This window comes from Leucopleurus acutus (genome assembly GCF_964270905.1).
Source record: "Leucopleurus acutus genome assembly, chromosome: 2".
NCBI lineage: Eukaryota > Metazoa > Chordata > Mammalia > Artiodactyla > Delphinidae > Leucopleurus > Leucopleurus acutus.
This window is the reverse complement of record NC_139143.1, coordinates 167,490,305-167,517,060: the sequence shown is the minus strand read 5'-3', so window position 1 is coordinate 167,517,060 and position 26,756 is coordinate 167,490,305. Positions and strand designations below refer to the sequence as shown.

General features: G+C 45.3%; 1 protein-coding gene across 4 annotated transcripts in view; it reads left to right on the top strand.

Moving 5' to 3' along the window:
• AZIN2 (antizyme inhibitor 2) overlaps nucleotides 1-16,616 on the top strand; it is a gene marked incomplete at both ends in the record, with an annotated part of 33,982 nt that extends 17,366 nt beyond the window's left edge. For all 4 annotated transcript variants that reach the window (XM_082865651.1, XM_082865654.1, XM_082865652.1 and 1 more), the window contains 2 exons: nucleotides 13,180-13,394; nucleotides 16,478-16,616. In XM_082865651.1, the coding sequence (XP_082721777.1) occupies nucleotides 13,180-13,394; nucleotides 16,478-16,616 (354 nt within the window). The remainder of the gene's footprint in view (nucleotides 1-13,179; nucleotides 13,395-16,477) is intronic.
• Nucleotides 16,617-26,756: the final 10,140 nt, after the last annotated feature.

Sequence of the window (26,756 nt, the reverse complement as noted above, 5' to 3'; positions counted from 1 at the left end):
ATAGACAGAACATTCCTTCTAGCCTCTGCAGAATCCAGCCCAGGGCCTCTGGCAGCTTTAGCGGGCCTTGTTAAGAGGGGAAAGGAAATCAGACACACTTGTAAGATTTTCGCATCTCCAGGCCTTTGTGTGGTCTTGCTTTGGGAAGGAAACTTAAGTGCCTAACTAGTACCTAGACCATCGTGAGCTTTCAATGTGTTTTTGTTTTTCTTTCCGTTTCCATGCTGACTAGTTTTTCCAGAGGCAATCAGATGTTAGCTCCTCTTTGTAGCTCTTCCTGCCCCTCCTCTACGGCTGGCAGAGGGAGCCCCTCTCTCCTCCAGGCGCCCCTACCCCACCCACGACTTGATGGATATTCATTCCATAGCTGCCTTGTCTGAGTAAGCCTTCCCGACGACGACGTGCTCAGGAATTCAGTTTTCTACGGTGATGCACTGGCATTCCCTGCATTCCTGTGGTCTCCCACATCCTACCACACAGAGGAAGCACCAGGCCTAGGCCAGCCAAGCCCCAGGCTACACAGCAGGCAGCAGCTGCTTCCCAGTTACTCTCCCTTCCAGTCGCCCTCCCAGTCCCGGTTCTGCTCCCTTCTTTCTGTTGCAGGCGGTCCCTGGCCCAGTCCCCATTCCCTTCATCAGCTCCTCAGACGAGTAAGCAGGGCTGTAGTCCCAGCCCAGCCCCATACCTGCTCCAGGAGCTCTGGCTGACCAGTCTCTAGTTGGTGTTCCTGACTTGGGCACCAGGATGGTACTGACCCTCTCGGTGGTCTGTGCTGCTCCTCCTCTGGTGGGTGCTGAGGTTTCTTCTTCAGGCTGTCAACCGCTTAGGAGTCCTGCCACGTGACCATACCCAGGGTGGGGCCTGCGGCGTGTGGCCGCGGAGACAGACACCGTGTAGGTGACAGCACACATAGTCAGTTAGCTACAGTTGTGCTGGGAGTGTGTCAGAGGGACCCAGCCTGGCCAGGGGTATCTGTACTTTCTTCCCCAAGGACGGTGCCCCTCACTAGCCAGGATGGCAGCTTTGTACCCTGCTCTTCATGCCCAGGCACTTTGTTTTTGGACCTCAGGGAGAAAAACTCATATTAAACATAATCCTTGGTTCAGGGTTTTCTTCTCATCATTGGAATATGCATGGCTCCTTTTTGTTTCTTTTCTTTTCTTTTTTAAAAATTCAACAAATATTTGAGTACCCTCCACATGCAAGGCATTGTGCCGAGGTCTGCAGAAGACAGTAGGTGAGGAATAATTGCCTGTGTCTTTGAAATACAATCCTGCTGGGCAGAAACACGTGTGTGTGTGTGTGTGTGTGTGTGTCTGTGTGTGTGTGTGTGTGTCTGTGTGTGTGTCTGTGTGTGTGTGTGTGTGAGAGAGAGAGAGGGAGAGAGAGTAGTACACAAACTACAACAGTGTCATGAGAAAAGTACAAAAACTACAGAACAAATGTTATTGAACTTTTTTCAAAAATATTTTAGTAGTTGTCACTAAAAGATAAGGACTTAAAAAAAGAACACAGTAACATCACCAAACTAACAAATGAGCAGTTCCATAGTATCCCGTGTCGTCTAGTTAGTGTTCAGATCTCCCCTCATAAATGGTTTATATAGTTGATTTTACAGGTGAGAAAACTGAGGCATAGGGTGGTGAAGCAACTGACTCAAAACTCACACAGTTGATAAAGGAATAAACTGTAGACCCTTGGGGGCAGAGTTCCTGTCTTATTCATCTTTGATTACCTGTCTGCTGCCAAAGAACAAGCTCTTGACTATCGATACTTTCCTATAAAATGATGGCCTCTCTATAAAATCACCGCCTCCTTGTAAAATGTCGCCATTGTGGGGCATTTGGGCATTGCTAATTTTTGTTTATTCTTATTCATGTTTCTATGAGTACTCCCTCTGCCTAGAATGCTCTTTGTTAGTCTCTTTGTATGCTGGCTCAATGCACATGCTTAAAGTATATTCCCTTTTAAAAACTCTTTTCTTTTCTTTTTTTATACATCTTTATTGGAGTATAATTGCTTCACAATGCTGTGTTAGTTTCTGTTGTACAATAAAGTGAATCAGCCATATGCATACATATATCCCCATATCCCCTCCCCCTTGAGCTTCCCTCCCACTCTCCCTATCCCACCCCTCTAGGTCGTTGCAAAGCACTGAGCTGATCTTCCTGTGCTATGCGGCTGCTTCCCACTAGCCATCCATTTAACACTTGGTAGTGTGTATATGTCCATGCTTCTCTCACGTTGCCCCAGCTTCCCCCTCCCCCACCCCCATCTCTGGAATAGGACTACCGGGTAAAATGATTTGAGCATTTTTATGCCTCTTGATACATATTGTCAGATTGTTTTCCTCAAAGCTTGGACCAATATTTATTGTTACCATTTGTACCATTTCACAATAAGCTCACCAGCATTATGTGCTGTGACCATTTTCTTTTTTCTATTTTTTCTTTTTATTTAAAAAATTAAAAAAGTTTTTGGCTGTGTTGGGTCTTTGTTGCTGTGCGGGCTTTCTCTAGTTGCGGCGAGTGGGGGCTGCTCTTCATTGCGGTGCCCGGGCTTCTCATTGCAGTGGCTTCTCTTGTTGCGAAGCACAGGCTCTAGGCACGCAGGCTTCAGTAGTTGCAGCACTTGGGCTCAGTAGTTGCAGCGCATGGGCTCTAGGGCACGCGGGCTTCAGTAGTTGTGGCGCGTGGGCTCGGTAGCTGTGGCTTGTGGGCTCTAGAGCGCAGGCTCAGTAGTTGTTGTGCACGGACTTGGTTGCTTCATGGCATGTGAGATCTTCCCGGACCAGGGATCGAACCCGAGTCCCCTGCATTGGCAGGCGGATTCTTAAGCACTGCGCCACCAGGGAAGTCCATGACCTTTTTCTTGTTGGCTAATTTATCTGAAATGGTATACCTCAATATTTCTTTCATTCTTGTTTCTTTGACAAGGATAAAACTTTTTTTTTTTGGTTTATTTCCTTTGATGTCAGTGTCTTTTTTTTTTTAAGTGATCCTTTTTTTAAAAAATAAATAAGTTTATCTATTTACTTTTGGCTGTGTTGGGTCTTCCTTGCTGCGTGGGCTTTCTCTAGTTGCGGCGAGCGGGGAGTACTCTTGGTTGCGGCGTGTGAGCTTCTCATTGTGGTGGCTTCTCCTTTTGCAGAGCGTGGGCTCTAGGCACGCAGGCTTCAGTAGTTGTGGCACACGGGCTCAGTAGTTGTGGCTTGCAGGCTCTAGAGCGCAGGCTCAGTAGTTGTGGCACACGGACTTAGTTGCTCTGCGGCATGTGGGAGCTTCCCAGACCAGGGATTGAACCCGTGTCCCCTGCATTGGCAGGCGGATTCTTAACCACTGCACCACCAGGGAAGTCCTGTCAATATATTTTTATATCCTCTGTTCGCCTAATTTGGGAGGTGTTAAAGTTTTTTTTTTCTTGCAAATGAAGATGAGCCTGCATATGCATGTGTGTATGTATTTAATATAATATTTGATACATATATTTTTTCTTAATCTGATGGTTTATTATTTTAGTTTTGTGATTCTTTGTTATTCTTTCATAGAAGTTTCAACACACTATCATATATCTTAACTAAGTGTGCTGCAATTAATAGTAAGGAAATCTGTCTCTAACTGCTCTGCGGTTTATAGATTACCATATATATGGTGTATATATATAACAAATAGAACATTTATTGGAGAAAAATTTAGCACAAACAGTAAAATAAAATAACCCACTAATCCCACCATTCAGAGACAACTATTGTTAAAATTTACTTTCATTCCTGTTTTTTTAAGTGTCATAGTGCACATTGTTTTTAACTTAAAAAAAATTATATACTATGAGATATGGTTTTCTTTACTGATATGTTAGATGGACTCTTTATTTATAAACATTTTAAATGTTCACTGAGTGGTCTAAAATGACATATATTTAGGGTATAAAGATGCAATTCAATAAATGGGTATTAGCACTTCATAAATGCAAGGTATAGTTAGGTGTGGGGAGGTACCCAGAGGGGGCAAGTGCCATGGGAGTTTTACGAGAATCTTGGGAAGCAAAATTCAGGGTACAAGCTCTAGTTGCCCCACTCTGTACAGAGACACCCCCCCTTGAAAAGACTGGGCTTTCTTACTTGTCATTGTATTTTATTCTAATTATTTATGGTTTAAAAAGTGTGAATCCGTATGGAATATATTGCAGTAGTACTTGTCAGGTCTGAACCTGGTTAGTTCTTGCCTTAACAATTCTTAAGTAATGATTTCTAACCCTTTTTTTATTTCTGCTTTGCCATACTGTACATTAATTTCATTTTTTTTCAGTGATCTCTAGTTTTTATCCCATTCTTTTGACAACAGCTTTGTGCTATGTTTAGAAAACTGGTAGGGTGCCTTCTATCTCCAGCAATGTGGTAGACTAGATACCCCAAACAGCCTCCCCACTGACAACAAAGAAAACTGTGTCCTGACTTAAGAGATAGCAGGGAATCTTCAGAGGTCAAAAAATAAGTGAAAGTAGGAATCTCCATTTCACTTAGAGTAAATGCCAGTCAACTGACCAGCCTGAGGGATCCTTTTTAAATGTAAGTCAAATCATGTCTCTTTTCTACCTAAAACCCTTCTTTGGCTCCTGTCTCACTCCATATTAAAGCCAGAGCCCTTACAGTAGCTCCCGCAGCCCTTTGTGATCTGACTCTGTTTCCTCTCTGACCACCTCCCCCACCCTCTTCGCCTTGCTCACCCCACTCTAATCATATCGGCCTCCTTGCAGTTCCTTGAACTCACCCAGCATGTTTCTGCCTCAGCATCTTTGCACCAGCTTTCCCCTCTGCCTGGATCACTTTTCTAGGTACCACACTGGTTCACTCCTCACCTCCCTTAGGTCCTTGCCCTAAAGGAGGCCTACCCTGACACCTTACACCTTATTTAATATTACACCTGTACCCCCCACCTGGTCTTTTGTTTTTTAATTACTTTGTAACACAGTATATAACTTCTTTATTTTGTTTTCCTCCCTCCTGCTAGACTATAAACTCCATGAGGACAAGGATCTTTGTCTATTTTGTTCACTAGTGTGTCCCAAGCACATACAACAGTGACTGTTCAAATATGCATTAAGTGAATTAATTAATCCAGAGAGAAAACCTAACTCTGAAACTGGCTTTCTCTCTGGGAGGTGTATATTGAATCCTTTTAGCACTGATCTTCAGTTTTCATAGTTGTGTGTGTTCCTAGGGACTAGTCAAGATAGAGAATATGATAGGATCCCTCACATAAAGCTGGGAACCCTGAAAAAGTACATAATCATTAGTGTAAGAGAATATTAGGAAAAACTCCCACAGAGGAGGACAGCAAGAAAACTTGTCTGTTTTGATCATATTAGTAGTTGGAAGAGAGCAAAAAAATGAGAATTTGAAACCACAAGCCGGCCTTTTCTTGGGTTTGTTGCCCAAATTCATATTAACTGTGTGGTCTGAAAAACCTCAAGCCTAGAATTCATTTTATCTTGCAGAAGCAAACACAAATTCTCTCTGGAGGAGGACTTCTCAACCTAGGCTTTTAAAAATTCTCACAGATAAATTTCCAAGGTACATGATATCACAATAAAAAATCACAAAACACAAAGAAACAAGTCACCATGAGGGGGAACCAGCAGAAGCAATAGACAGCAGATTCAAACCTGCAATTACTACATGTACTGGAATTATCTGATGCTAAAAATAAAAATATTTACAATATTTAAAGAAATAAAAATTGAAAATATGACCCAAAAGTAAGCAAATATAAAAACATGAACTAGCAGATTTTTAAAAGGACTAAATAGAACTTCTAGAAATGAAATATATGAAAATTGAACTTATGCACAGGGTAAGAAAGATATTAGAGACAGTTGAATAGAGAATTAGGGAATGGGAAGATAGAGCTGAAGAAACTATGCAAATGTAGCACAAAGAGACAGAGATAGGAAAGAAAATAAGAAAGGCAAAGGAAGTGGTAGATAGAATGAGAAGGCATAATGTCTAATCATAGTTTCAGGAAGAGGTTGTATCAGGATACAGAAACGAGACAAGTAATTCGAACAGGGGAATTTTAATATAAAGAATTGCTAACTTTAAAGATGGTTAATTACTAAAAAGGATAAAAGCAGTTACTACCCCTGGTAAGGGAGAGTGAAAAAGGAAGAAACTTAGAGGAGGGCTTCTCCCTCCAAGGCTGAGATTGAAACCTTTAAAGAGAGACTGTGGCTATTACAAGGATGTGCAGCCTACCAGTGGCAAAGAAACTTTCAGAGGGTTCCCAACACAACTGCATCACAGAAGCAGCCTGCTGCGGAGTGGAGGGAAGCTTGTTGGACTGTGCAGGCCAAAGTTGAACTGTGGGGGCCACTGAAGTGAATGCAACCAGACCCTCATACCCTGAACCAGAGGTGGCCACACAGAAAACATCAGGCTAAAAGGAGGAAAGTCCTTTCTTCCTGATCTGTTCTTGCAGTGTCTTTCCAGCAACTTCTATTGACAAAGCCTAACATAGAGATGGATAGTAAAGAAGAAATGTCTTACTCCAGCATCACAAACCAGGGCAAAGAAGGGTGGATTTGGAGCTGAGAGGCAAAATAAATAAATTAAAATTTAAAAAATTAATAGCTGGCAGAGAGTTAATAAAATGTAAGAGAGGAACACTTATTCTTAGATTTGGGAAATCCAACAAATTCCAAGTATGTTACCTAAAAATAAATCCATACCTAGACAACATATTAGTGAAACAATACCAAAGACAAGGAGAAGATCATAAAACTAGTGAGAGAAATGAGACAGATAGAAGAATACCTGTAGAAGAATGTTAATTAGACTTACAGCTTATTTTTCTCCTGTAACAATGGAAGGCAGAAGATAGTGGAATAGCAGCTTCAATCTATCAACCTAGAATTTTATATCCAGCAAAATTGTTTTTCAAGAATGAGTATGAAACAAAGGCATTTTCCGACAAGCAAATACTGAGAGATAGATCTTCACTAAAGGAAATTCTAAAGGATATATTTCAGACATAAGGAAAATTATCCAGATGGATGGTCTGAGTTGCAGGAAGGAATGATGAGGAAAGGTAGGTAAATATGCGGGTATATTTAAAGGATCACTGACTGGCACCAGCATCACCACCAACAACAATTATGTGACTAGAACAAGACACTGAAGTTTATTTTACTCTTATGCAACTGTCTGGATGCAGGCAATTCAGAGCTGGTATAGTGGTTTCATATTCACATGGAACCATATGGCTTTCAGTTGTACCTGTTTCTAGGTGTTGCCCCCATCTTGGTAGGTGCATTTTGAAGCTCCAGCCATTATAGGAAATAAAAGAAGTCCCTCTGCCAGTTGTCTTTCAAGGAAATTTCCTGGAAGTACTTATGCTTTTATCTTATGGCCATAACTACCTGCAAGGGAAGTTGAGAAATATAGTCTTTATTCTAGGTGGACATGTGCCCAGCAAACATTGAAGATTGGAATTGCTGGGGGTAGGCAACTAGCAGTCTCTGTCACAAACAAGATAGACTAAAACACTGGATAGCAATAGAATGTAAGTTGGGAGGTAGAGTGACCAAGCTGGTCTTCTAAGATTTTGAATTGTTTGAGCAGAAGGTAAAGATATCGATTAATTTTAGACTTTATGTTAGGTATGCATGTTAAAATGTAAATGTCTAGAGTAACCACTAAAATAATAGAAGTTTATTAAAATAGTTTGGTTTGGAGAGTGGCATAAAAACATAGACCAGCAAAACATAGTTGAGAGCACAAAAAAGATCCACATATATCTGGAAACTTGATTTGACAGCACTTGCAAAGCATATCATTGGGAATTGTTTAATATATGATGCTAGACCACCTGATTGTCCATATGCAAAAAATGAAACTGGATCCCTATCTTACACCATACATATATATAAATTCCAGAGACCAATAAAGGAGAGTATCTGTTTGGCCTTGAAATAGGAAAAAACAGTGAAGAATATCTTTGAAACCAAAAAGGAAGACTGATGTTTGTCTACATTAAAATGAAGAGCTTCTGCTCATCTGTTAGTGAAAGGAAGGAGGCAATCATAAAGTGGGAGAAAAATACTGAAACACATATAATTGATAAGGGATTAGTAGAGAGAATATATGAAGGATTCTTAAAAAGGAAACAGAGACAAATAAGAATCTTATGAAAATAAGGGGAAAAAAGTGAAGCAGAAAGCAATAGAAATAGGGGCAAAAGACTTTAACAGGCAGTTCACAGAAGAGGAAAGCCAAATAGAAAATGCAAAGGTGCTCAACCTCATTGGTAATCAAGAAAATGCAAAGTAAAAGGAAAACAAGATACATCTTCTACCAACTAGATTAGAAAAAAATTTAAAGCATGACAATATCAAGTGTTGGTGGCATACAGAGAGTTGGATCTCTTAGATACTGCTAGGTGGAGTTGGTATTTCTACTTTGGGAAACAAGTTGGCATTATTTAGTAAAGTTAGACGTGTACACTCTCCCAGCAAGTTCCTAGGTATATATTGCATAGAAACTCTGGGCATGTGTATTTGAAGAGATGTCAGAATGTTCACAGGAGCAATTTCTATAATACAAAACGTTGGAAACAACCTTAATGTTGTCTTGATGCTGGGTAATAATCAAATAAATTACAGTGTATTCCATACAATGAATTCTATGCAGCTTATTGTGAATTATATCTACATGCATCAGTTGGATGAATCTTGGGAATGTAAGTTTCAAATAAACAAAAAAGCAAGTTGCAGAGATTACATACCCTATATTTCCAATCATATACATTTTAAAAAGTGCAAAATCAAATTCTAAATTGTTTAGGGTTAGGTATACTCATGGAAAAAAGTAAAGCAAAAGAATAATGAAAACAAAATTCTGGATAATGGTTACCTCTGGAGGAGTTTGGGAAGGGACATGTCATTGGGATGGGGATTTCAAAGATAGAGGAAATGTTCTATTTCTTTAGCTGGGCAGTGGGTACACAGATATTCATTTTATCATTATTCTTTTTATTTTACACATGATACAAATGTCCTTTTGTATGAATTAAACATTTAACAAAAAATTGAGTCTGTCACTGCTACTTATTAATATTCTGTGATAGGCTCATGTTTATTTTTTGTCATATTGTTTCTAACGTTTAGAAAGATATCATGGGAGTTTTAATTAGTCGTAGCATATTTAATCTATTAAACTGGAGAGAATTCTTTTTTGCTTTACTCAGCTTTTCTAGCTAGGAGAGGGTAGAGCTCTTGTATTTTATCTCTCCTTTTAAGGTTTTATTATTTTCTTTGAATAAGTATTATTGTGGCCCAAGTACATCCCTGAGTTTAGTAATGCTTTCATTACTGTCGTGAGTGAAGACGGTCCCCTGTGTGTTTGAGCTGAGACACTGGCTTGCATGCTGAAACTCACTGAGCTCTTCTAGTAACTACCTCTCTCCCCTTTGTTTGCCAGGTGGGCAAGTGTTATCTGCAATGTGATATTTTATTTCTTCACTTTCTCTATATTGTTTATTTTTTCCCTGCTAGCTATTGCCAGCATTTCTCATGACAGAAAGCTTCAGACTTGGAGTCAGAAGATGTGGGTCTGAGTCCTGGCTCTGCCATATAGTAGCTGAGTAACATTAGGCAAATTACTTAATCTCTCTGGGCCCTGTTTCTCTCGTTTCTTCATCTGGAAAATGACGGGGCTTAACTTTAATTACTAAGGTTGCTTCTAGTTCTGAAATGAAGCCATTCTAGTGTATCTCCATTAAGTTAGAGTTGGCTCCTTATTTTAAATAGTTTCTCTTCGTTGTGGGGTTTAGTTTTGTCTGTAGTTTTAATCAAGAAGAGATGCTATAGGCTATTGAATGCCATGTTGACATGTATTGGGAAAATTTAATTTGAATTGTAGATCTATATTTTCCATATTATGATGAAGCCAGTGATTGCCTTGCTCATATCATCCCTGCCTTCCATTTAGAGACAAATTATCTGATCATTGAAAGTGATTCTTTGAATATGAGTGTGGATTTGATTAGGTAGGGATTCATTTTGGATTTTTGCCTATATGTTCACGAGTGAGATTTTGATCATAGGCTTTTATTCTGTTTCCTCTTTTTCCTTTTTGTGTGCAGCCCTTGCTCATGCCATTTTTTTCCCTTTGAAAATATTTCTGTATACTTTATGCAGTATAGGAGTTAATTTATTGTTTAAAAGTTGGGGAACTATTTAGGGATTCCATCAAAGCCATGTGCCATTCTAAATGTTTCACCTTGTTTCATCTGTGGATCTGCTCACCTACTGGGTCTCTTTGAGGAAAGCAGCCATTCAGGTGCAGCTAGGAGGCACCTTGTCTGGGACCACCTGGAGTTCTGCTGCTAACCCCCTCCAGAACCTGAAGCAGGTCATTTCTTCTGAGTTTTCTCATCTGTAACATGGGAATTGCAACTGCCTCCCAGATGAGGTGTGAAGTAGTGGTGGGCATGCTTTGTAAAGTAGGAACCCTCTGCCCTCTCTCTCAGAGGGGGCCCTAGTAGCAGACTGGGCATCTTATATTTTTACAGGTGCCTGTCCATTTCCATTCAGTTTTCCGACTCAAAAACAGAGCTGAGACTTACAAGCCTGTCCCCACATGCTTTTGGAACATTTATTTTGCATATTCCATTTTTGTTTCCTTTTTTTTTTAAAGGTTTTAAATGATAATTGCATTATTTCCTGTGAAGTTTTAAAATCTTTCTTTTCCACCCATTTTTAATTTATACCACTACTAAGAAGTGAGAGAACTCTGATTATAACTCAAGGGTTCCTTTTTATCTTATTGTGGAAGAATCTTTGGAACCTATTTTCTTAAGGATCCTCATGGATACAATTATATAGCATTTCCTCTCACAATTCTTTAAAGGTTAGCTTATTGGTTTTTTGTTTTAAGTTTTTTTAAAATTATTTATTTATTTGGCTGCGTTTGGTCTTCGTTGCTGCGCGTGGGCGAGCAGGGGCTACTCTTTGTTGTGGTGCGTGGGCTTCTCATTGCGGTGGCTTCTCTTGTTGCGGAGCACAGGCTCTAGGCGCGCGGGCTTCAGTAGTTGTGGCATGCGGGCTCAGTAGTTGTGGCTCGCGGGCTTAGTTGCTCTGCGGCATGTGGGATCTTCCCGGACCAGGGCTCAAACCCGTGTCCCCTGCATTGGCAGGTGGATTCTTAACCACTGCACCACCAGGGAAGTCCCTAGCGTATTGTTTTTTAAGAACTGGAGCTAAGGGAAATAATTCAGAGCAACTAAGATGAATTTTACTCATTAACAAGAAGCTTGTGAACAAGCTTGTTAAGTTATATGAACAAGGATGTATTGGTTTATCTCGCTTTCCTAGAATGTGAGCTTCATGAGCACAGGAACTTTGTTTTTTTGTGTGTGTATTCACTGATGCGTCTGCAGCTCCTAGATCAGAGCCTGGCATATAGTAGGTGCTTAATAAGTACCTATTGAATGAATTAATGAGTATAGGATAGTTCTCATGTTTGATTTTAATAACGTGCATGTTTTTCTTTATTAATGAGACAGTGGCTTGTGCATTACCCTTTTGTCAACTATGAGTATTATTTCTGCTTATGGCACCCATGACTCTTCTCAGTCTGACTCATTCCTGCTCCTGGCTGAGGTACTGAAACACCTTTCCTTCATCCTGCATTGGTTTCCTCCGCTGCCTCCCTCTAGGCTCTTTGATGGCTTCCATTCGTACCTTCTTTTTCTTTCTTTTTGGCTCTTCCTCTTTCTCATCACTCATGTATTCCCTATTCATTTATTCATTTATTCACTTAAGAAATATTATTGACAAAAGCACCTACTGTATGCCAGACTGCTAGGCTTGGAGGAGATGGGGGTAAACAAGACTGTCATGATCTCTGGACTCATGGAATTTATAGTCTGACAGGGAAGACAGGCCTGGGTGATACATTTCATAAATATCTAATCATAAATCATAGTACGTGCTATGATGACAAAGCTTGGGGAGCCTTAGGAAAGCTTCCATGAGGAAGCTGAGATCTAAAGGAAAATTAGGAATTGGTAGGTTTGGAGCCTCAGGGAATAGCATGGGGATGGCTGGGGCTGGGGGAAGGGAAGCAGGGTTTACCTGGGGAGCCCAGAGCAGCTGGACTAACTGGAACGAGGGGCTTTCAAGGGCATGATTCAGCCAGGATTCGCTTCTGTCCCTCTTTCAGTCATGACTCCTCCTCTAGGACCTGCCTGGCAGGATCCCTACACTGTGACAAACTGCAATGATATCTTGGTTGTCCGCAAATGGCCTATGTTACAGATTTCTTTCCTGGATTCGGAAATCACTTTAAAAAAAATAAAAATTTTATGTCATTGTTAGTTGTGTCTTTGGGTAAGTCACTTAACCTCTCAGAACCTTAGTTTCCCTGAAATGGGAGTAATTCTATCTACCCTGTGAGGTCCTCTGTGACCTCTGGCAGGTCACCCTGTGACTGTCTGTGGGAGGCCCGTCTTCCTCACCAGACTGAGAGCCCGAGGGAAGGAGGGAGGGAGGGTCTAACTCACTGGTGTGCTTCTAGCTCCTGTTACCAGGCCTAGCGTGGAAGGAGGGGATCGTGGAGGCCTGCATAGAAGAAGGAGCCCCCAGGGCTGGGTCCAGAGGACAATCTCTGATTTGAGGGAGGGGGTAGGGCTGCAGAGGGGGGGACCCACCCAGGGTCTGGAGAGTGGCAGACACACCAGTGAAGGCCCAAGCCGGGAGCTGACAGCAACACCAACAATAATAGAGATAGTGCTAACTTACTGGGCCCTTGCCATGTGCCAGACACTGTTCTACATGCTCTACCTATACTCATTTATCCTTTCAGTAGCCCTGAGAGGTAGGTACTGTTATTATTCCCATTTTACAAATGAGCAAACTGAGGCACAGAGGGATAAAGTATCTTGCCCAAGGTCACACAACTAGCAAGTATTGGAGTCTGGATGTAAGACCAGGCACTATGGCTTCAGAGTGTAGGAAGCAATGAATGCAGAGAAGTGGGAGGGCCTTAACTGCAGGCTTAGAGGCCCATCAAGTCTTTATTCTATTGGCTCTGGGAGCCATGCAGGCTTCGGAGGGAGGGGGTGCTCAGGCTGTGCACGTATGCCCAGGAAAGCTGACCGTTGTCATCCTTCTCTCCTGCAGAAACCATCCACGGAGCAGCCCTTGTACAGCAGCAGCCTATGGGGCCCAGTGATCGATGGCTGTGACTGCATAGCTGAGGGCCTGTGGCTGCCGCAACTACATGTAGGGGACTGGCTGGTCTTTGAGAACATGGGCGCCTACACCGTGGGCATGGGTTCCCTCCTCGGGGGTGCCCAGACCTGCCGCATCACCTATGCCATGTCCCGGGTGGCCTGGTAAGGGGGCCCTGCTGGGAAATGGAGTGGGGGGAGAAGGGAGCAGCCTGGGCAGAAGCAGTAAGAGGAACCCCAGGTCTGGGTCCCTGCTCCTGGGTAACCCAGTGTGACAAGGAGCTGTTGGCTGCTGATGCCAAGTGAGGCCTGTGCTTGGCTGTGGCCATGAACGAGACTGAGCTTCCCTTGAGGAGCTCAGAGTCCCGTGAGAGACACAGAAGCAGACAGACACTCCTGATAATGCAGTGCTGGAGGGAGGCTTAGAGCCCAGCTCCCAACCCAAGGCCCAGATCTCCCTCCCTGAGGAAGGAAGGATGAAGCCAAAGCCTGGTGGACGAGTGGGAGTTAGGTGGCAGGAGGGGTGGGAAGCGGGTTCCAGGCAGAAGGAACAGGGAGTGAGCATAACTTCAGGAAACTACACGAGGTTGGTCGGGGCTGGAGAAGGAGCAGGGTTGGATCTGGGAAGGGACTTGAAGGAAGTTGAGAGCTGGTTTGAAGCCTGAAAGACTGCTCTGACTACTGGGTGGATTAAGAGAAGATGAGGGCAGATGTAGATAGGGCTGATCACTTGGGTGGCTGCTTTGTGACCCGGGAAAGACAAAGACTCGCCTGCTCACTGAGCTCGCCCATGGCAGGCCAGCAGTGGGATCCAGTGAGGCCAGATGGAAAGAAAACTAACTCTAACCCTAACCCTAAACCATTGAAACTTTCTGTCAGGCCCTACATTAGGCACCTTTTGACGATTTCCTTTTACCCACACAAACAGAGGTCACTTGCTTGAGGTCACACAGCTGGTCAGTGATGAAGAGGCCCCCTCTTTGGGGGCTGGGGTAGTTGGGAGGGGCTTTTATAATAGGCCCTCAGGAATGAGTGCAGCCTGCGTCCCCAGGGACATGCTGGGTTCCTGAGCCTCTTCCCTGCACCCCCCACCCCCGCCAACCCCCACCGGAACAGTGCTACCAAATGCCAGGCCTGACGGGGCTCAGTATCAAAGTTGCATGTCATTTATCCAGTCAACAAACCTGTTGTTTCTACTCCCTGCAGGGGCACAGGATAGGCTGATGCTACCGTTTTGACATCAGGGGTCTGTTTTGACAAGGCCTAAAAAACAAAAGTAAAAAAACAATAATCACACAGACTTCCTTATCCCATCCTGGCACCGTCACCAGCAAACACATTTGGATGAGGCTGCAGGGAGTCAGATGCACTCATTACTTAGGAACACAAAATTCTGATGTATTGAAATGGCCATGTCAAAAAATTCCCCATATTAAAGGGGCCTCATCAAAATGTCCTACTTTAGAGTCTGGCTCTGTGCTGGGTCCTGGCGGGTAAAAGAGCATCTGAGAACGTGGTGAGCCAAGGCGCAGACCTGCATACACAGACCCTGGCATAGAGAGTGCCAAGGTCACTAGGGAGGGAGGGCCAGCAGGCTGGGGAGGGTGGTCAGGGCTGCTTCTCAGGAGGCCTGATGGGTAAGGAGGGCCAGGCAAGCTGACAGGAGGGTAGTCTGGGCCAGAAGGGGTAGGGGCTTCAGAGTCTAGTCCATCCAAAGAATTTTTAGTAGCTCTGGCTGGCTGGAGTGGACTGTGGGGAAGAATAGATCAAGAAGCAGCTTGGAGGCCCAGGTTGGACTTGATCTTGAAGGCAGTAGGGAGCCAGTGAGGGGTTCTAAGAAACTTACCTTTCAAAACCCATTTTGAAAGATAAGGAGACAGAGGCTCAGACAGAGGGTGCTTGGCCCAGAGGACCTCCCACCTGGAAGGGAACGGCCTGACTGGACTCCGCAAAGATACTGACTACTGATTTGCTGCTGAATTGCACATATCGGCAAAGAGGGAGGCCTTCCTGCAGGTGGGGGACTAGAATAGCCTGGAAGTATGAAGGGAGGGAAGGGAAGATGTAGGTGGAAGAGGGAGGGTTTTGTGGGGAAGCAGAACTTGGCAGAAGTAAAGGACAGGCTGTCCTGCTGCCCCTACCCCCAGGCCTCTTGACACTGAACCCAGTGCTCTTTCCCTGTCCTCCTACCCAGCGTCCACCCCTCCTCACCAAGTGTTTACCATGTACCAGCCTGCTGTTGGGGCCACTAGGCAGTGAGTAACTCAGACATATCCCCTCCCCTGCTATAGTTGGAGGAATGTCAGGGAAGCAGGCATTGAACCCTTGTTGCTATGAAGGAGTACACTGGGCTGTGGGACTCAGCGAACGGTTGATGATGCAGGCAGAGGCCGGATGTGCACAGGCCTAGGATGAGACGTGAGCCCAAAAGATGGCTGCTGTGGCTGGCAACCAGGCAGCACTGTTGTGTGTGATGGGAGAGGCTGGCAGGGGCCAGATCTTGTGGGGCCTGAGAGTGGAAGGAAACTGCTGGTGACTCAAGAGCAGGGGTTTGCGTTTTGGGAAGATGAACCTGGGTCAGAATTGTCCAGAGGGGGCAAGAGCAGATCAGGGAGACTGCACTTTCCCGGCTAGAGATGGTGGTCTCAGCGGGAATGGAGAGAAGCAGGTACCTTTGAGGATGCTCAGGAACTAGGCTCAGCAGGGATCTACTGGGTGTGGGAAGAAGACAACGTGTGGCAAGAGCACGAGCCGTTTATTAACGTGGGGATGTAGGAGAAACAGCTTGTAGAGTTTTTGAGGGGAGGCAGATGATTCTTTTAAAGTACTAAGCTTGGGATATGAAGAACGTGGGCACTGAAGTGAGCATTGGGTTGAGTCCTAGTTCTACCACCTTCTAGGGTAGAAGATGTGACCTTGGGCAGGTAACTTCTGAGTCTCAATTTCCTCAGAGTAAAATGGGGTCGATAATGTCACCCTTACAGGGTTTTGGGAGGATACTAGATACTGTAAGCAAAGTGCCTGGCCCAATAGTGGGCACATCAATGAACGTGGGTTCCTCTCCCTTGTGGGGGTAGACTATGGGGGAGAAGGGAGCAGCGGAGGAAGAAGGGGCAGCAGGCCTTCCCCTGCCCCTGCCCCTGGGTTCTGCGGCCCCAGTGGTGCCAGGTCTTCCAGTGCATCGGCTAGCAGTGCCTGGCCTGCGGGCCCCGTGCTGGCTGCCTCCAGGGACCCCCTCTCACTTGCAGGGAAGCCCTGCGAGGGCAGCTGCTGCCTGCAGAACAGGACGAGGACGCCGAGGGCACGTGCAGGCCTCTGTCCTGTGGCTGGGAGATCACAGACACCTTGTGCATGGGCCCCGTCTTCACCCCGGCGAGCATCATGTGAGCGGGGCCCGTCCCCCCGCCCCCGGAGAACCCCAGCGGGGCCGCAGAGACGCCTCTGGGAGCAGAGGGGAAGGTGGCGATCAGGAGCACCCTCTGGCCAGGACTCCGGCGCTCGCTCTGCCGGCCCCACGCTCCCCCTGCAGTGTTTCTGCCCTGTAAATAGGACCAGGCTTGCGCTCCCTGTAGTTCAAGTATGCAACATAAATCCTGTGCCTCCCAGTTGTGTCTGCCTCCTCTGCAGCGCCAGGGGCCTGGTCAGCCAGGTATGGGGGTGTTCTTGGGGTCTCCCTTGGTCTGCTTCCCACCTTTGTAAATATGAAGCGAATAAATATTTAGGTTGTTTAATACGCCAGTGGAACCCGGCGGTTCAGTCAACGAAGCAGCCTGGGTGAGGCCAGGGCCGAGACTTCCCCACCCTACTATGATAACCCCATGCCCTCTGCTTCGGTCCTGACCCGCTGCAGTGTGGGCACCTCCCACTGGCACCCAGCTTCTCTAACTCATCTCTCTCGTCTTCACAAGCTTCCATGCCTGGCTTCGTGAGGAAGGGGGAGCTGTCAGGGTCTGGGGTCGGGGTCACGGTTGTCTCTGTGCGGCACCGGGGCTGCAGCTCATGGCTGGTGAGGGGCTTCTGTGTGAACCCAACAGCCAGCTTAAGTCCCGGCCCAAAGTGGGGAAAACTGAATATTTGACACCGCTTTTGGAAATTCATACCAAAGATAAAGAGCAAAGAGGTGGGTCCCTGGGAGGTTCTGAGGAGACCCTGTACCCTTCCTCTCCTTGCAGGTCAGCAAGGCAATCAGAGTAATGCAAGTATGTGCTGGTTGGTTTTGCTTATTCAGGCAGTAATCGTTAGAACGTGGTTGGCTACAGACTACTGCCACATCCAGTGTCAACGGCTCTGATGCTCACGTCTCCTCAGACACTGGCAGTTCTCTTCAGGACTTCACATTGCTAGGGTCTCAAGCTATGCAACTGGGGTGTGTGAGCCGCTTAGCAAAGGAGTTCAGATTTTAGAGTTCCCCCAGCTGCTACTGGTGACCCTAAAGATTTTTCTTCTGCAATTAAAAAAAAATTGAGATATAATTCACATGCCTTAAAATTCACCCTTTCAAAGTGTAGAATTCGGTGGTTTTTAGTATATTCACAGAGTTTCTGCAACCATCACCACTACCTAATTCTAGAACATGTTAATTACCTCAGTAAGAAACCCCATATCCACTAGCAGTCACTCCCCATTCTCCCCTCCCCCAGCCCTGGCACCCACGAATCTATTTTCCATCTCTGTGGACTTGCCTGGTCTAGACATTTCATTGCGATTGTTTTTATATCTTCACTTGAGCTTCTCACTGGGTAAGCCTAGTATAATGTGTGTTTTTTTTTTCCCACACCACCAAGCAATTCTCAGACACCAGCCGGGCGTCCTACAACTCCACTCAATTCTGACACTACCTACCTAAGAGATAGAATCAGATCCCACAGGTTAAGGGCTCAGTCCTACAAATCGAACAACAGAGCACGAGTCTGAACTTAATTCTGCAGGCAGCAGGCAGCCCTAAATGCTTCTGGAACAGAAGCATGACAGGGCCTTTGAGAGGATAATTGAAAGTGTATTCAAAAGGGGCCGAGGAAGACCTAGTGGGCTGGTGGTAGCATGCACTTCACCCTCCTTCACCCCCCAGCCTGTTTAAGGCAGGTCCAGCCAGGGAGCCTGATGGGGGTCCAAGTTGTCATCTCTGTCCACCCCTGCTCAGGAGGGGGATGGTGGCTCTCTGGGTGTCCCCGGGTGTCCCCCGCCCCCACCCCCGGCCACTCATTCTAGCTGTAAAGGGACCATACAGAAGGCAACAGGATGTGAGTTCCCAGTCAACCCTTTGCTCCATTTTAAACCCTCTTCCTGGCACCTAGGGGGTGAGTAGCTAAGCCCGTATAAACTTAACCTACAAAATTATCTGATATAGGCTCCTAACAGTCAGAGGGATCTTTCTGAAACACGAATCCGATCTTGTCAATCCTCTGCTGAAAATCCTCCGGTGGATTCCTACTGTGATGCCAATGAAAGTTAAATTGCTTGAGATCTCCGTCCACTTTCCAACCTCATCTCCTGCCACTCTTCTCACCATGCACCGGCCTACTGGCCTCTTTTCAGTTCCTCACGTCTACTGAGTTCTTTCCTGCTTCCAGACCTTTGCCCTTGCTGTTCCCTCTGCCTAAATAGCTCTTCTTCCAGCTTCTCCAGGGCTGACTCATCCCTAACTTAAAGGGCTCACGTTAAATGTCACCTTCTCAGAAAGGCCTTTTCTGTACATCCTATTTAAAGTGGCCCCCCCCCAGCTAATTATGTGGAGTCACATTTTACAGAAATTAGATTCTAAAGGCAGTATTGAAGGCAAGAAACACACTGTCAAAGCTGTCACTGAAAATCCCTGAGAAAGCTATCATACTGGAGGCAGTACATCATTCCTCTCTGTGTTCCTCTAACACACCAGGCACATTTCCTTATAACCCCAAATAGCTCCATGATCTTTCCCCCTCACACCTTCAGATCTTTGCTCACGTTACCTTCTCAGTGAGGCCTTCCTCACCACGCTCTACTCGCACCCCAGTATCCCATGATCCCCTCCGTAGCCTCACCTTTTACTCCTGCACCCCACAGCTCATCACCTGACATGCATTTTGCTTAGACTTAGGCTCTTAAGGGCAGAGAGATGTTTGTTTACTGCCGTGTTCCTAGTGCCTAAAGCACTGCCCACAAATATTCAACAAATAAGCTGAACGAACCTTTCAAGCCTCAGCTTGCGTATCTCCCTTTTCTCTTACTCTCTGCCTGGATATTGCACCTCTGTGCTTTCACAGCGTGCTGCATTTATCCGTATTAAAGAACTGTTGATCGCAATGTAATCTTTCTACTCGTCTCCCCGCAAATCTGTTAATTCCACAAAGAGAGGGAATATTTCTCCTACTTGCCAATGTCATCTGGAGCCTGGGTTTGTGCTTAGCACAGAGTAAGTGCTTAGTGTCTTCGAATAAACTAGTCTTGGAGGATGGTGGCGGGGGGTGGGGTTACCCCTGAACCTCGAGGCAGGGGTATCTGACCCCTTCTCCTCAGCTCCTGAACAGCAGCCTAGATCCTGCGAAGGGCAGGCCACTAACTGGAACGAGCTGGGGTCGCTGCAGGCTTCCAGGGTTACACCCAGAAGGGGCATGGGTCCACACACTAGTGAGCCTTAGGTGGGGAGGCATACAGGATGTCTCAAAAGCTCTTTCTGCTCTTCCACTCAGCTGGGTGACCGTGAGGTAGGATTGCCATACAAAATATGGGACGCCCAGTTAAATCTGAATTCAGAAAACGACGACTACTTTTTCAGTAAACGTATGACCCATGACTATTAGGGGTATCCTTATACTAAAACACTGTTGTTCCCCTGAACTTCAACTTTAACTGGGCGTCCTGCATTTTAGCTGCTAAATCCGGCAACCCTACCCTGCAAGTCCCTGTCTCTCTCTGGGTTCGTTTACCCCATCTGTGCAGTGCGGGTATTCCTGTGACACTTGCCTCAGGGACTCCTCAGGCGGAGCAAACCACCCCAAGGCCGTTCCTCCGCTAAAAGGAGTCGTGTGCGAAGCGCGCTGGTCTCGGGAGAAGTTCTCGCTGGGTGAATATGAACAAGCCTCTGTCTCCAAGAGCTCACTTTTCTCATCTGAGCCTCCGAGCCTAACCGGCGTGGAAACCATGCCCTTAAACACCTCCTAACGTAACCTTACACGCTCGGCTTTCAGCCGCTTCAACTATCCGTCACACCCCTGAGTCCCGGCGGACGCGGATTTCCGGCGCCGTGACGTCACTTCCGTGTCAGAGAGCCTCCCAGGCTTCGAGGCCCGTCTTCTGGCGCCCTCTGCTTGAGCGGAGGAGGACTTTACCAAACAGCGAGAAGAGACAGCCGAGTCCGTTGGCTGAAGGACGGACAGACGCCGCCCGCAGCCTCCACCAGTGGAAAATCAAACCTTCGCCGAGGGCGGGCCCCCACGAGCAAGGGGTCCTGTTGGCACGCAGGAGGCTGGCAAGGGGGCTACCGGGCCTTGCCCGGCTAGAAAGGCCCGCAGTAACACCGGAACTGGGCTTTTGCCCACCAGCTACTTCCGCTTCCCCTTACAAAGTAGGAACATCCCTGAGTAACGGAGACAGAGAGCTGTATCGGTATTGGGAGGCTCGTCCCCGGTGTCCTCCCCGCTCATCCCTTTCATTCCCTACAGGAGACACCCGATGAATTCACGCAGAAAATCATGGGCTTTGAAAGAATTCTTGCAGGCCAAGGTGTTTCACGTTTTAAAATAATAAAGAGTACTCACTGTGTGCCATGCCCTGCCCTTGACCTTGATTCGCACTTTTTCGTTTAATCCGCACTAACCTGTGAAGTGGTTATTATGACACAGACTCCGACTCCTCAGTGCCTGTGTTGGAATCCTGGCTCTGCCAGTTATTACCTGTGTTTTTTGTGCCACAGTTTCTGCATCTGTAAAATGGAATAATACACCTACCGCATATCCTAATTCTAAGGATTAAATAAATTAACATATTTAAAGTGCTCAGAATAGCAGCTGATCTGTGGTCACCATAGGAACCACTTAGGTTATTTCCATTTATAAATTAGGAAACTGAGGCTTAGATATGATGTAACTTGTCTAGAATAGATAGTAACTAGTGGAGGCAGGTTGGGAAGCATCTCTGCCTACTCTGGAAGAATCTCTCAGTCATACTCACCCAGCCCTCTTCCTATGGAAGCCTGTGGGGACCAGAATTGCTTTTAGAGCAGCACATGTATTTATTTAGTAGGACACTATTACAAAATGACTGCTCTCTGGGCATTTAATAATGCCAGTTAAGATGGTGAGATTCTATAACTAGTTCTATACATCTCCATTGAAGATGGTGAGGCTGCAAGATCCATCTCCTGCTAAATTTCATTGATATAAAAATCAGCAGAAATGAACTTCTGAACATGTCGACTTTGAGATCCAAGTGGAGATAATTATAATTTGGTGTGCTAGTGGAAAGCATAGGGTGCCAAGGGAAGTCTGATTAGGGATAGACGTAACTGCCTGCTAGAAGTTAGGATGGACTTCACAGAAGCAATGGATGGAAGCAGAAACCTTGATGGGTGAGTAGGAGTTGGCCAGGTAGAAAAGTCTGGGGAGGTGGAGGGAAGCATCCCACACCAGGGAAGTGGTGTGTAAAGGGATAGAAGTGCGATAATTCAGAGCTATTTCTTAGGAACTGGAGTACAGGATGGAAGATGAGAATGAAATAGTGATTGAGGAATATTATGAAAGGGTTATGTCCTAGTATGAGCAAGTTAACAGAAGTTTCTGAGAAAGGGAGAGAAGAGATCAGCTTTGCACTTCAGGTGGCTCACTAGGAGGCAGTGATGAGGTTGTGGTAGGCAGGCTCTAAGATGTCCCCAGTGATCCCAAACCATAGTGTTCACATACTGATATGATTCTCTCTCCTTGAGTATGGACTGGGCTTATTGATTCCATTCTAATGAATAGAATATGTTAGAAGTGATGGGTTACCATTTCTGAGATTAGATTACAGAAAGACCGTAACTTCTGTCTTTGGCACCTTCTCTTTCTTGCTCACATGCTCTTAGGGAAGACATCTGCCATGTTGCAAGCTGCCCTATGGAGAGGTTTCGGTGTCCAGGAACTGATGTTTCTGTCCACTAGCAAGGACTTGAGGACTTTTAATAGCCACATAAGTGAGCTTGGAGGTAGATCCTCCTCCAGGTGAGCGTTGGCATGACTGTAGCCCTGGCTAACACTTGGTGGCAGCCATGTGAGAGACCCTGAGCCAGAGGCACCCCTAAGCCATGCCCAGATTCCTGACCCACAGAAACTTTGAGGTAATAAATATTTGTGGTTTTAAGTTTTAACAAAAATTTAAGGTAATTTTAATGCAGCAATAGTTAACTAGCTAATAGAGAGGGATTAGAAGCAAAGAGAAATCAGGGGGGGATTAGGAGGGGACACTTGTTCTAGGTCAGGGAAGAGATGATGAAAATCTGGATTGGGGCAGCAGCTGTGGGGGTAAAGAGCAGGCAACGGATTTGACATAGGTCTGGAAACAAAGGAAAGACATTTGGCAATGGAGCTAGATGTGGGAATGATGGAGGAGGCAGAGGAGAGAGCAACACCAGTGTTTGCTAACATGGGGGGGTGGTGTTAGCTAGAGTTGCCAGCATGCAGACCACTGGGGATGAGTTTAAAAAGTAGCTCCTTGAGATTTCTGGCAACAACAAGATAGATCAACAAGCAGACTCTAGGTTGGACAAAGAGAAGAGTCACTGTGGTCTGGGGAAAAAGTACTGCAGAAAAATAGAATCAAGGGAGTAAGAACTGGAAGGAACTCTCTTCCCTGAATTAGGTTTTCTTGTCAAAGTGTATGGTATACTACTCTCCCCTTCATCTGGTCATTCATTCAGCAAATATGTATTAAGTGCCTTCTCTGTACTAGGCACTATCCCAGGCACTGGGGATGTAAAAGTGAGCACAAAAGTCTCTGCCTTCATGGCATTCCTATCTTCATTGCAGAAAGAGAAACAAGATTTTTGGCTTCTGGTTCTTACTCTCTCCAACATTGCTTTTGTCTTAATCTTTGACGATTTCAGTATACATAGAGATGATCCAACATTGTTCTCTCAGTTCCTTGCTTCAGAGATCTTGTCCTCTCTGTACCTCAGGCACTCACTTCATGGTCATACCCTAGACCTTATCATGAATCTAATGCTCTAAACAATACCCCATGTCTTTCCAACTATTCTCCCTCCTGTTCTGACCCCATCAATCCTTCCATGCCAGGAAGTGAAATCTATTAATCCTACATTTTGCATTCTCTCTCTCCCTGTTAATGTCCTCTCCTCCAGTTATATCAGTCACGATAGGCTAGGTACTGCTGCAGTAACAAATACTCCCAATATTTCAGGCTTATATTTAAGGCTTACATTTTAAGCTTTAATACAACGAAGAAAGATTTATTTCTTTCTTGCACAACTTGAACATCGTGGGTCAACAGAAGGCTCTGCTTTTCATAGTCAGAAACCCAGAGTGATGGAAAAGCCACCATCTCAAATAATGTTGGTCACTATGGGAGAAGGAAAAGAGAACTCTGGAGGGTCATGTTGGCAATTAACTGCTCCATCTAGAATCTGTAATCTGATTGGCCAGAACCAGTCACATGGCCATACCTAGCCTCAAGTGGACCGGAAAGTGCATTTCTACCCAAAGTCCAGAAGCAAGCAGTGGGGTTGGAGAACTTGAATATTTGTGAATAGCAGTTAGAGTTTCCCATGCCAGCTGAAATTCCATGGTTAATCTTTATCATCACTCCCTTGCATTCACCCTCTACTTCCTTGCCTCTTTTTCATTTGTTGTATGTGTACTCTCTTAGCAAAACCACAACTCTGGTTAAATATAACTTTCCACCTTCACCCATGAAGCTGAAAGCTCCTCTTAGAGTTGCCAGAAACTTCTCGGGACAGGACCTCTAGCTTACCCTAGATTGAGCCAATATTCCTGTCTTTCATACTTCAGGATTGGAGGTGAGGTGTGGGCAGGAGCATTCAGAGAAGACTTCATTGAGGGAGGAAAGAAACATTTGTGAATTGATCTCCTACTGTGGACCACTGTGTATGCATAACTACCCTGGACTATGCCTTAAAGATTGGGGAGGATTTGCCTCTTTGGTCGCCAGAGAGGAAATGAGGAAGATATGTGGGATGGAGTGATGGGGAGGAGATACACAAAGATGTGCAGGTGGGAAGTAGATTTAGTGAGTAGGGGCAGCAATGATGATGAGACATGTTGCTCCTGCCTCCTAGGCCTCTCTTGAGTTCAACTGTATCTTAATATTCCTGCTGCTGCTGCCAAAGTCTACCATCATAATCTTTACCTCTCCTCTCTCTTCAACTCCTCCTAGCAAATCTCCCTAACTCTAGCCTCAATTCCTGTCCAGTCCATTCTTTAAGTGGAAGTTAGAGTGATCTTCCTAAAATTATCTATCCATCTATCTATCTATATCGATCTATCTATCTATCTATCTATCTATCTATCTATCTATCTATCTATCTATCTATATCTTATCATGTTACTTCCTGGCTTGAATCTCTTCAGGGGATGCCCACTGCTTTCAGAATGAAGCCAGGACTTCTTAGCAGGTCCTTTGCTGCCTTGAAGGTTCTAATCTGTGCTGTCCATTATGTTAGCCACCAGCCTCACGTGGCTATGGAGTACTCAGAATGTGGCTAGTCTGATTTGAGATGTGCCATAAATGTAAAATACACCCCAGATTTCAAAGACATAGTTCAAAGAGAAGAATGTAAAGCATCTCATTAGCAATTTTAAAATATTGACTATATACTGAAATGATAATATTTGCCTATATTGGGTGAAATAAAATATTATTAAAATTAATTTCACCAATTTCTTTTTTACTTTTTAAAATGTAGCTACTAGAAAATGTAAAAGTACATATGTGGCTCATATTATACATATAGTGGACCATGCTGACTGTATACCCCACCGGTTTCATCTCTCTGCACTATGTTAATTTTAGTTAAAGTTTTTTCATTAAAATGAACAGAAACTGAAAGAAATGAAAATTAAAAGTTTGGGGAATTGATTGGAAGGGGCTTCAGAATCAAAGGGATTATTGATGAATGGGTCTGGAAAGGAGCAGGGCAGCTCTAAGGGCCTCAGCAGCAGAGGTTCACAGACTTTGATGTAACTCAGCTCCTTTTCTGGGTCTCACAATCCACATTTCAAATTCCTAGGAAGAGAGAATCTGATTAGATCAGTTTAAATCAGGTGTGTCTACTCCTGGATCAATCCACTGTGGCTGAGGAAAGAAGGACTCATTGTGAGCTGACTACTGCACAGTTCCCACCCTCAACCCTCCAGCACTATGTTCCTAAAAGGCAGTATAAGCACTCTAACCTCTAGGAGTCAGCAAGCTTTTTCTGTCAAGGGCCAGATAGTAAATGCTTTATGCTTTGTGAGCCATAGCGTCTCTTTGACAACTATTCCACTCTGCTGTGTAGAGCGAAAGCAGTCAGAGACAATATGTAAGTGAATAGACATGACTATATCTCAATAAAACTTTATTTATAAAGCTAGACAGTGGTCCATAGTTTGCCAGCACCTTACCTTGTACTTTCTGTTCCCTCTGCCGGTACTGTCCTTTCCCACCTTCCTTCCAGCAAGCACCTAGTCATCCTTCAGTTGTCAGTTTAGACGCCACTTCTTGGAAACTTTCCTTAACCCTCCTCCCCTGGCTAGATAGTGGTCTCTTCTTTATGCTCCCCCAGACTCCTGTACCCCATCCAAGCGCTTCTCATACTCTGTTGTCATTGTTCTGTTACAGCCACTAGATTATTAGTCTGGGTCTCATTTGTTGTTATAAACCCAGCACCTGTTATGCCCGGCACATGGTACACACCTGAGTGTCACTGGATGAATGGAAGAAGTCGTGAACCTGTGGCTGGCAGACAGAGCAGATATCCTGAGATCTTAGGGCAGTGGTGAGAATTCTGGGCTTTTGTATTAGCTGCATGAAACCCATTTCCTCACTTTGTTGCTCCTCTGAATCCCAGGGCTCAGGCGGAGAGAGGAGGCTCCAGGCCGGGCAGGGGTCCAGGGATCAGGCAATTTCCATGCCATCCAAGCCTTGCCTGTCAGGGGCCTTAGAGCTGTGTTCCCCCTAAGAACCATGTAATAAGCTGAAACACCATGACCTCAGGAAAGCGCTGGTGATGGGAGTGTTTAAAAATATGAGAAGTGGAAAGTTCTAAGGACTGCAAGCCTCGGATAATATGATAAGCCACACCCCAACTGGGTGAAACCGGGAGTGCTCTCATCCAGTCCCTGGAGGAGGACTTCCTGCTCCTTGGTCAGGTTCCCTGTGGAGGCCTCACGAGGCAGCGGGCATCGCAGGGAACTAGGGGGGCAGCGTGTGGCCAAGGGTAGCCTTGGTCTCATAGTTAACGAAGGCCACAGTTCCTTGACTGAGAGGTTGAGGAGTAATTTCCAGCAGAACCTGGACAGGGGTACAGGAGACTATGAGGCCCCACACGTGGTTGTGGCCTCT